This window comes from Triplophysa dalaica, chromosome 16, assembly GCF_015846415.1.
Source record: "Triplophysa dalaica isolate WHDGS20190420 chromosome 16, ASM1584641v1, whole genome shotgun sequence".
Lineage (NCBI taxonomy): Eukaryota > Metazoa > Chordata > Actinopteri > Cypriniformes > Nemacheilidae > Triplophysa > Triplophysa dalaica.
Genome location: NC_079557.1, coordinates 21,555,943 through 21,566,918, shown reverse-complemented (window position 1 = coordinate 21,566,918; position 10,976 = coordinate 21,555,943). Strand labels below are relative to the sequence as shown.

The following is a 10,976-nucleotide window of genomic DNA, read 5'->3' as shown; positions in this document are numbered from 1 at the left end:
TATGGCTAAGCAACGTGATACAGTACTACTTGGTATCGATACTTCAGCTGGTATAGTATCATAAAACATGTTTATGGTATCGTGACAACCCTACATTGTATCCGTGCTGTCAGCCAGTTTGTGGGTTGGTGAGGGGGGTTATCAGCCATGTATTTAGTTGATAACTGTGGCCTCCTGATGGGCAGTTTAATAATTAAACACTCAAAAAAAACGTACATAACTTTAAATGCATCACTCACCAAGAAGCCACTAATTGCACACCCTGCAAGCTTGGAGCCTCATGCCAACCATGTTTGTAAGGATGTATGAATCATGGGTTGACCTAGGCCACCTTGCCAGGATATTTGTCACATATTACATATTATCTGCACATTTATATGAATAGAAATGTTTCAAATTAACATTTGCAAGTTCTTCCTCGGATGGTGCTTTTATAGCAATGTGTGTGCAGTCGATCTCTCCCATTACATTAGAAAAACCGGCGATCGCTGCAAATTGCGCTGTAATGTTTGGCCGGTCAACTGTACCCGATAGACATGCGGATGATCCCATCTCATATAGTTGGCATTGCGTGGCTCAAAGACGACTGGCTTACTTTTGAGCGTTCCACCAGTTCCCTTTGGAAAGAAGCACTTGCCAGGAAATCAAGTGTTATCAGCACCTGTAAGGGAACGGGTGATGCATGGCTTCTTGTGGTCTCTCTCTCCAAATTCGGACCCAATTCAGAACAGAGCTACAAGAGGATAGCCCTCTGAAATCTGAAACGGCTGATAAGCCAATCATCATTGTGGTCCCTAAAACCTTGTTCTCTTCGGATTTGGCCATTGTCAATGTCCTTTAATAAGGCCAGTGCTGCCATTGTCATTAGGGCTGTATTTATTTACTCATGCTTTTGTATGGTCTTACTTACAGTTTTTCTCAATTGTTTACACACATTTTCTGAAAGCATGCCTCATATTCTCAGAACTCTACACACAAATCCAAAAAAACACACACAATGGGCAAAACCCCTCAGTTCTCCAGCAAAATGAAACTTTACATTCAAAACAATCTTATTTCTTCTCAAAATGGGATTTTGTTTTCAAATGACACACACAAACCATGATTTTTATAGACATTAATAAGAACCAGCTGAACACTGATGTGCTCAATGTAAAACACTATGATGAATGTAAAATACTTAATTGAATTAGGCCTTTTTTGGTTCAGTGTTACACTTACTACACAGAGTACAAACATGAGTGTGTTGTAAAATATTTGAGAATATTGTTTTTTACTGTAAATTTTATTTTATTTTTCTCGCAAAAACAATGTACACAGTGTACATCCCATTCCCAACCAACACAAAGTTGCACATACACTACATACAAAACAACAGAAGAATTTACTGTATACAGTTACAGTAAAAAACAAACAAAAAAAACTATGCTGGATCCTCTCTTCTGTTGCGGTCTGGCCACAGCACCTCATCCACATCACAAGCAATGTTTTCCCTGGCCAAGCAGCGGGGGAAATATCGCCTAGCATGGCGATTCCAGCCATGGAAAGCATCAGCTGCTATATCTCCACATGCGTCCTCCATTGCTTGGAGAAGAGGTATACGCGTTTGTGGATTTCGGTCATACACTTTCCATCTCCAGGCAGAAAAAAATTCCTCAATAGGATTGAGGAATGGAGAATATGGAGGGAGATAAGCAACTAAAAAGCGTGGGTGGGCAGTGAACCAGTTACGAACCAGAGCAGCCCTGTGGAAACTTACGTTGTCCCAAATAACAACGTACCTGAGCTGCTCTGGGCCATCTACCTGATCTGGTGGAATGAGTGTGTTGTGTAGGGTGTCAAGGAATGTGATCAGATGGGCGGTGTTGTAGGGGCCAAGGGTAGCATGGTGATGGATGACGCCGTGGTGGGTAATCGCTGCACACATTGTGATGTTCCCTCCGCGCTGGCCAGGGACTTCAACAATGGCACGCTGGCCGATGATATTCCTTCCCCTCTTTCGTCTTTTTGTGAGGTTGAACCCAACCTCATCAATGAAGATGAACTGGTGCTCCACTGCAGCCACCTCTACCTCAAGGACTCTCTGAAACACACATGACAATTTCAGAAATAGACACGGAGTGGTCAATATTGTGAAGCACAATCATTATGATTACAATATTGAAATATGTATAATTTACTGTATACAGTGTTGAGAGTATGCATCAATTGTGGGACTCACTTGCACATAGTTATATCGCAATTCTTTGACTCTCTCTGAATTGCGTTCAAATGGCACTCTGTAGACCTGCTTCATCCTGAGATGATTTCTGCGCAAGGCACGGTCAAGTGTTGATAAGCTTACCCTATCAATATTTTGAAACATGTCATTGTTTTCTATTATTTTTCTTTGTATTTGCCGTAATGTTATGGCGTTGTTTTCTAGGACCATGTTTATGATTTCAGTTTCCTGTTCAGGAGACATAACACGTTCCCGACCACCTTGTGTTGGTAATCTTTCAGTTCTGCCAAACAAATAGTAAAATACTGTAAATACAATGTAGGTATACATTTCCTAAATACTTAAAACATAATTTGCAGAATTTTTACAGTCCTACAGAACAGTACTCATTGAGTACTGTATTGATTTGCAGTACTGCAATTTTCTAGTGAGAGTAGATTTCTTACCTATTCTCATTTCGGAAAGTCCGGATGATGGATGCTACAGTGTACCTGCTCAAATGTGGCTGTACTCTTTGCCCAGCCTCCCTCATTGTTAGACCATGGTTGACCACATGATCAACCAAAGTGGCTCGGATCTCATCAGAGATTACAGTCCTTGGCCTTCCTCGTCCTCCTCGTCCTCCCCGTCCTCGTCCTCCCCGTCCTCCTCCTCTAACTCTCACTCCTCTTGCTCTGCCTCTGTTTCCAATGTTGGCATCCATTGCTCCAAAACAGAAGAGCTCACCTGTTGCCTTTTTATGCTAAAGCTCTGATTGCTAATTGTAAAACTGTGTGACGGGTGTTTGCCCTTGTGATGAGTCAGTGTGCATATTTGAATGGCAGTGTGTTCCTTGTGAAAACAAGATATTTTCTGCATGAAAATTGTGCCAAAAGCAGAGAATTGTGTGTAGTGTTTTGAAAAAAGTGTTTTATAGAACTGCAATTTGAGTGTAAAGCAGGAACTGTGCTTGTAGTTTAGCAGAATTGGTTCAGGGGGTTGGTGAATGAGTTACATGTTGTGGTCATTGTGTCTGAAGTACCAGAATTTGTGTGTAAACAATTGAGAAAAACTGTAATTGCATAATTGATAGAATACTCCCATAAGGCTTTGTGATTGACGTGTCTTGTGATTTGATAGTCAAATGTTCGCAGCTAAAACCATGAGAAATGTACGTCAAACATGAAGCTGCTGTGGAGGAACGCACATTCTCACGTTAATATCACAGTTAGTGCATCCGACCGTGAGCGTGAAAGCAGGCGTGTGCAAAGTTTTTTGCGTTGATACATGAGGCCCAGGGTCTGTATCCGTATTTTTCCCCTTCGTCACCGAAGGATTAATTTTTCACACTTCCTCATCTACCCACGCCTGCTTTCAAGTTAAGGAAAAGCCTGAAATGAAAGGTTAGTTTTTAGAAATGTTAAAAAATTAATTACATAGGAGGTAAAGGTAAGGGGTCCCATAGCTTAAGACCAAAAACTGAAAAAGTCCTTTCACTTTAGGATTTTAAACTAGATTTTGGAACCGACAATAACAATTTGGAGGAGGATCTGAGCATTCTCGCAGGAGAGTATGAGTGGAGAAGATATGAAATGTGAATGGGACCAAAAACCATAAAGCAAAAACTAGAAACTTAAAATCATCTTAAAATGAATATAACAGGTAACCTATGAACTGAATCTAGCACAGGGGTAATATCCTCCTTCTTTTTGGTCCTCATTTTGTACCAATTGTAAACTTGAAAGTGAGGACAGGTTAGTTTCAGAATAAAGTGTGTTGAAATAAATGCTTAATTACAATCTCTAGATCATTATAACTGAGGAAGTTTTCAAGCTTGCGAACCCCTTTAAGATGCAGAAAACTGGCTTTAATTTGTTGGTTTATTTATCAAATCTTCGTTCAGAATCCAGGTTAACTCCCAGGTTTTTGACATTTTCACAACTGTAATTTTGAAAGGGGCCAAGAGTAGGTCTCGATTTGTTTAGAAGGTGTGGAGGACAGGTGAGTTATCCACAAAACAGATGAATAGTAACGCCCTCCTCAACATGGGAGTATCCCCCCAAAATGTTTATGCCTACTGGGGCTGCCATTGGTATGAGGCTAAGCTGTGGAACGAGGACTGGACTGGACTGAGCTGGCCTCTGGAGGAAGAATTGCATGAGACAAGACCCTGAGATAAGAGCGTGCCATGGCTCTAGGTTGACGGCAGGCACTGGGCTGGGCTCTGGGATGAGAGTGGGCGCTGGAATGAGCTCTGAGATTAGCTGGGCTCTGTGGTGAGAACAGGCACTAAAACCAGCTGTGGGAAGTAAGCTCCTTGAGTTTGGGACAATGAGCGGGCTGCTGGAAGTGCTTAGGCATGTAAGTGCATGTTGGAGCGGACTCTGAGATCTCTGGAGCTGACTTAGACTACGTTCACACTGCAAGCCGTAATGCTCAACTCCAACTTTTTGCTCAGATCAGATTTTTTGTTCGGCTGTTCACACCTTTTTTTAAATGTGCCCAATATCAGTCAGATTCCACTTTGAACTGGTGATGGTTATAAACTGAATCCCATGCACAAAACAATAATGACACATAACAGGCAGCAGACTTTCATACAGAATTAAGCAAGGGTCAAGTCAGCCAGTGTGTTTGACTGCATGCGGTGCTGAGTGTATTGTTCTCTCGGTGCGATTTTAGAGCATTCCCGGAGCAGTCCACTCTCGGGCTGTGTGCATGCTGGTTTGCACGTCCCAGTATGGAGTAGAACACACCTATAGTTGATGTTTTACCACCGTGTCAACACGCACGCGAGTGGTGGATGTAAAGCGATAAAAGACAAAAGACACCATTTATGCGTTTGTCATATTGCATCACGCTGTATCCAGTGGCTACATTTCATACTATATGGATTCTACAGTCATTTTTTGGATCGCATCGTGCAAGGGCTTATGTTTATAATCTGATGCTCAATGTTTGGCAACTGAGCTGTAAAGTGCACTTCCGTCAACAGAATAGCGCGTGAAGCTTTAAATCAGCACAGAATTGTGACGCATGTCGATCTACAATGACGCAAAAGTCGCATGAATTCCGATATAACCGTTCAGTCTGAGGTCGCATTGCGAAACACCAGACCTGTATCTGATTTAGGACCACATATTGAAGTGGCTCAGATCAGATAAAAAAATATCGTTATCGGTTTGTCCTGTTCACACTGTCATGCAGTAAACAGATCTGGGTCACATATGAGCAAAAAATCTGATTTTGGTGGCAGTGTGAACGTAGTCATAGTGTTTGTAGCCAACATGGAACAGCTACCAGGGAAAACCACATGATTCAATATGTTTTTATCACCAATATCAAATATCAGCATGATATAGGAAAAGCTTTATGCCAAATGTGAGCATTCCCGAATGTGGACTGCTCCGTGAATGTTCTAAAATCGCACTGCCAGAACAATCCGCTCAGCACCGCAATAAGCCGCTCAAGTTAGTCAACTGCATGAACACTAAGACTCTGTGGTGGAACACGACTTCAATTGATATATTAAACGCAATTATTAAAGATTAACACCTGACCAAATCAACAAAATAACATTTAACAGAATAATAAAGAAAAGAAACCAATAACAAAATATAAAATTTCCCAAATAGGCTGCCTTTAGCTGAGCTGTTTCCTTATAATGGACTTACAGAGGAGAAAACGCTTAACATGAGGTTATTTATATAATCAGTGGAATACAGGCTCTGCTCATTCTTTTGACAATAGCTAGTGTTTATAAAGAGTACATTTTTGACATAAATGTTGTTTTCCCGGTCGTTGTGTATGTGAAGTCGAATTAAAGCTAAAACTGATATCAGTACGTCAAAGTCCAAATAGAAAAATGTCCCTATTTTTAGACAAACTGTAATGTGTACTGCATCTACACCAGAAATATGTAAAGTCAATTTGTCGGTTGTACATAAAGTGTTTACATGGCCTCAAAGCTAATAGACAGACAAAAAAAATGACAAAACCTGGAGTTAGCCTTATTGTCATTAAATTCAAGCTGTGACAGGCTGTCACTCATCATATGAGTGAATAATCGGACACGAAATATTGATTTGATTTGAAGTATATTTCAAACATTAAATATATGTGCGCTTTTCCACCGTCATGCTGAACCATACTGAACACGGTCTTAAATGGTTGCGGGTATGTTTCCACGTGAGCCTTGCTTGGCACAGCATGATTACAAACTCTTCTCGGCCTGGAATTTCATACTGATAATGAAAGACAATGATGGAGGAAATGCTCTGTATATGTAGTAGCAGTCAAAATGACTCACAGGGTGTGTGTGTATGTTAGTGTCTATGGTAACATAACTTGGAATGTCAGGATTTTTCCCGAGTCAGAATCAAGTATTCGGGAGATCCGTGTAATAGGTGTAAGTGATGTAAGTGGGTGGTTGTTTACTGGCCAAAGTCAAGTGTGAAATGATCATTATGTTGTAGATATATCTTGGATCTTTTACTTTCTCTAAGTGACTGAACCATTGCATTCGTACATGTCACATGAGAAGGACTCATGGCCTTTATCCTGGGTCATCTTAGATGTTACCATTGGAAAGACCTTAGAACAATGTTCCTCGTCTCTCTGAAACAGACACACTCAGATGAAATGATGTTTCCCACCTAACAAGCACAGCCCGAGACACATGTGAGTTAAGGGTTGAGTTGCCTATGCTATATCTTATAATAATAGTGATGTTATTTCTTCTGTCAAAGGTAAGGGACAGAAAACTGTGACTGAAGACTGTATCGCAATCATGTCTTATCACGAGTCACAACATTGTCATGGTCCTGCCTCTTGTTGTCATGAAATTCAAGTCTTGTGGCAGGATCATGACATAGCCATGTGTTATATGTGGAGAAAGTGTCTCTCTCCGGTGTCTCTCCCTCAACTCCCCATTAGTGTTTCATCCCACTCATGTCACCTGCCCGTCACCGTCCCTGTTCATTCTTCCCTAGTTAGTGTTTCCCTATATTATCTAAGTGCCCTTTGTTCCTTATCGGTTTATTGAATGTATACTACATTGTTGCATCCCCATTCGTGTCTCCTGAGAAACACTCTGTTCCTGTTGGACTTCCCCATTCCTGTTTTGGACTTATTATTTATATTTCTTGGACCTTGTATATTTTGCCCCCTCGTTGGAAGTTTTAATTTAATTTAATTTAATTTAATTTAGTCATTTGGCAGACGCTTTTATCCAAAGCGACTTACAGTGCACTTATTACAGGGACAATCCCCCTGGAGCAACATGGAGTAAAGTGTCTTGCTCAAGGACACACTGGTGGCTGCTGGGATCGAACCAGCAACCTTTGATTTACCAGTTCAGTGGTTTAACCCACTAGACCACCATCTCGCACGTTTTGATTTAAATTCGTATTTATTTTGTCGTGTTCCCCATCGTGGGTTTTTGTTTTTATTATTAAAGTTTTATTGTTAACCCACTGCCTAAGACTTGGGTTCTTCCACACACAGACGTTGACACAACATCCCTGTTACCAGGTCATCAGGATCAAAGGAGTCCTCTCTTAGAGAATATTTACTGCTAGATGAACAAACAACTGTGTGTGAACAGAAAGCAAAATACACTTGTAGAAAAGTTCACGTGCAAGGAAGAAAGGAGACGGGAACCGGCAAACATTTAAACATTTAATCAAAATAATAACAAAGTAAAAAGACAGCCGGCAGCCCGTCACGGACGACTGCCAGCGATTAAACCATAAATACAAACATAAACATGTTTGGGCCCGGTCCTCTCTCATTGACGGTCCGGTCGCTCATTCTCTTATATGCTCCGGATCTCCTACGTGATACGAGACCGGTGTGCGCACAGCTGGCGCTCATTAACAATTACTCACCGGTCTCGAGCCACGGTCTCGCCCCGCCTACTCTACTACAATACTGTACAAACTTATGACTGCAAATGTGCTAAATTATGTTATTCTGGTTCAGGTTAGCACTGATTCTTAGGGTGTTGTTTTGGAGCTTTGACACGCAAGGCTTCTCTTCCAAGACAGATATTGTGGGATTTGAATGGAATATTTTGCTCTTCATATAAATTGCTGTATAATCAAGAGTTTTTTGACATGACTATGGTGACCATATTTGCCATTTTTGCTGGACACGTCCTCCAGAGGTCGAATTTGTCTGAACACATACGTCACCAAGGTTTATTATTTATCAGGTTTTATTAAGAAAACCAACCGTTATATTTTAAGGTGCGAATGAAACTACAATGACTATACGTCTTAAGATAAATAAATGTTCATTTTATGGTTTTTTTTTATTTGACAAATGCAACCTCAGGAGGACGCACCTGAAATCCTGGCCAGGACAGGTCCATCAAAATGGCATAAGGTCACCCATGACGTTTATCTAACTCTTAGTGTTAGGTCATAGAAATGACAATGGTCTGATGGTCTTTTTCTGTTTTACATGTGCACAAACATGCAAAGCTTTAAGACATGGACTTGTAAAGTTCAACATTTGTATATTCTTTCAGGAATGGTGTGGTGTTATTTCCTCAGTACTGTCACCGTATGTTTGGTTTACTTAGGTCCCCCGTGACATCAACCGTGTGGAAATGCGGATGAGTGCAGGTAAGTCATGCTTATGAACCGCACACTGGCAGACTATAAAACGGAAACTGTCTGTATAAAACTCCAGGATGATGACCTTTCCATCCACCCAATGCCCCCCCTTCACCAATCCACTCGTCAACTCTCTGTTGTATGATGAAAACATCCTCTTCCTTCAACAGGGCCGTGTGTTTTAATGATAGCGCTGTTATTTATGGAAACATGATCAGGCGTGTTGAAACCGTGATCGTCCGGCAGACCTTATTTTCCAATCGGCCTTTCCATTGACAAAGAAGCTGTTTTATTTTGAGCTCAAGGCACAATCGATGTGTGAACAGGTTTGGAAAAATATCAACGGCGGTAGGGCATGCACTTCTCATCGTGATGACTTCATACACTGGATCAAAGTTGGGACTCTCCCGACCGTTCATTAGGATTTCTTTATCTAGATGTTTATTATTTGTTGTAACAGCTGGTGACAAAAAAGCACACACGAAAACTCCTTTAATACTGGCTGAGAAGCATTGTTTACTGGAAATCAAGCCCATGACCTTTGTGTTTCCAACACAAGTGATCCGGAGCAGAATTCGTGAAATTGTCACGAAATGTAATTCTATCAATTCGTGTTCATCATTTCCTCTTTTTTTTTTGTCATCAGCACAACAATTTTTCAAAACACAGACCGCGAATGTATGTATATTTATATATTTCTAACCTGATATCAAAAGAAGTCAAAATAAATGTATAAATGTAATAAATGTATGCCCTAACCCTGCCCCTAAAACTAACGTCATAGGGGAAAAGTCATATCATAACAAAACATACCAATAAGATCGTAGAAAATGGGAATTCACACGAATAAGCCACCTTGTAAAATAGGTTTGAATTCCCATCAGATTGCATTGATATATATTTATACATATGAAAGATAACGCGTATTTAAGTACTTTTGAGGGAAAGTTGTGCTGACTGACATGTAAAAAGGGAGAAATTTGTGTTGATAAACACAAATTAATAGATTACGGTTCGTGACAATTTCACGAATTCCCGTGAGACTGTGTTGTTCACACAACATAACAGCGTCATCTACTGTTAGCAAAACACATATCAGCATTGACAGAGTGATTCTTGGAGCAGGTTGTGTGTTTATTTGAAACACCTGTCACACACATGATTACCCCATGAACTGTATGGTCACGGGCCAACGAGAGAATTCACGTCATTCACAGCTAGCTCACGCGAAACCTCCGAGTCGAGCGGCAGTCATTTACTGCTTTATTATTAGCCTACTGCACACGTTACCTTTCTAGTGGCACAAGCATCTGAAATTTCCATGATTGTTGAAGACACACTCCACCCTGCATGGAGCAGATTTATTTTCACACATCTGGATGGAGGTGTCTGTAGTTTGTCCCGCCCTGCCGTTGTTTAATTTGCTGTTGGAAGTGAACATGAACAGAGACACACAAGCAGAGAAAACGTCTCTCATGCTGGGAAACGAAAGAGCTTTTCAACAATGTTTGGGGGGTTTCATTAGAGAATAGTGGTCAATTTGAGATATGTTGGTCTGGCGTGCGTTTCGGCTCCTGGGAAAAGGCAGAATTTAATGACAGCTTTAACAGTTATGAAGAATACTTTCCAGGCCTATTAACACATCTCATGTCGTATAATGAACCCTATGGCAGAAGTCATTTTGAACGAAACAAAAGCCCATTCGCAGGAAAATGACACATAAATAAATGCTCAATGTCAGATGTCATTATGTTTATATCCAATGATAGTTTGTCATTCCAATTAGAAATCTGCTTTAAAATCCCCGACCATCTTTTGTGTTGATGGTGGCACATTAATACTTTCTGATGAAACATTGCTTTCACTTTTTTCAGTTTAATGATTTAAATAGTCATAAACCAATGACAGTTTATGAAACAAAAGCGAATGACACGATGTGGCTTTGTGAGTCTCTTGAACACTGGGATACTTTTAGCCCAGGGTAAGATCAGAAATGGACAAACCCAAAAGTTGGGTTAAATTAATCCAGAAAATGCTTTGTATTTGACCCAACAATGAGAAGAACCCGTTTCGTACAGACGATCACCCCTCACATTTCCTTTTGCAAATAGAGTAAATTTTACTTTGTACCGTAATCGCGGATGAACTCCTTGCCA

General features: G+C 40.7%; 1 protein-coding gene across 1 annotated transcript; it reads right to left on the bottom strand.

The window, feature by feature from the left end:
- Positions 1-1,423: 1,423 nt before the first annotated feature.
- Positions 1,424-2,611, bottom strand: LOC130438509 (uncharacterized). Its single transcript, XM_056770447.1, has 2 exons — positions 2,222-2,611; positions 1,424-2,083 (listed from the first exon to the last, which is right to left on the bottom strand). The coding sequence occupies exons 1-2, from the start codon at positions 2,549-2,551 to the stop codon at positions 1,424-1,426; spliced, it is 990 nt and encodes a 329-aa protein (XP_056626425.1). The 5' UTR covers positions 2,552-2,611.
- Positions 2,612-10,976: the final 8,365 nt, after the last annotated feature.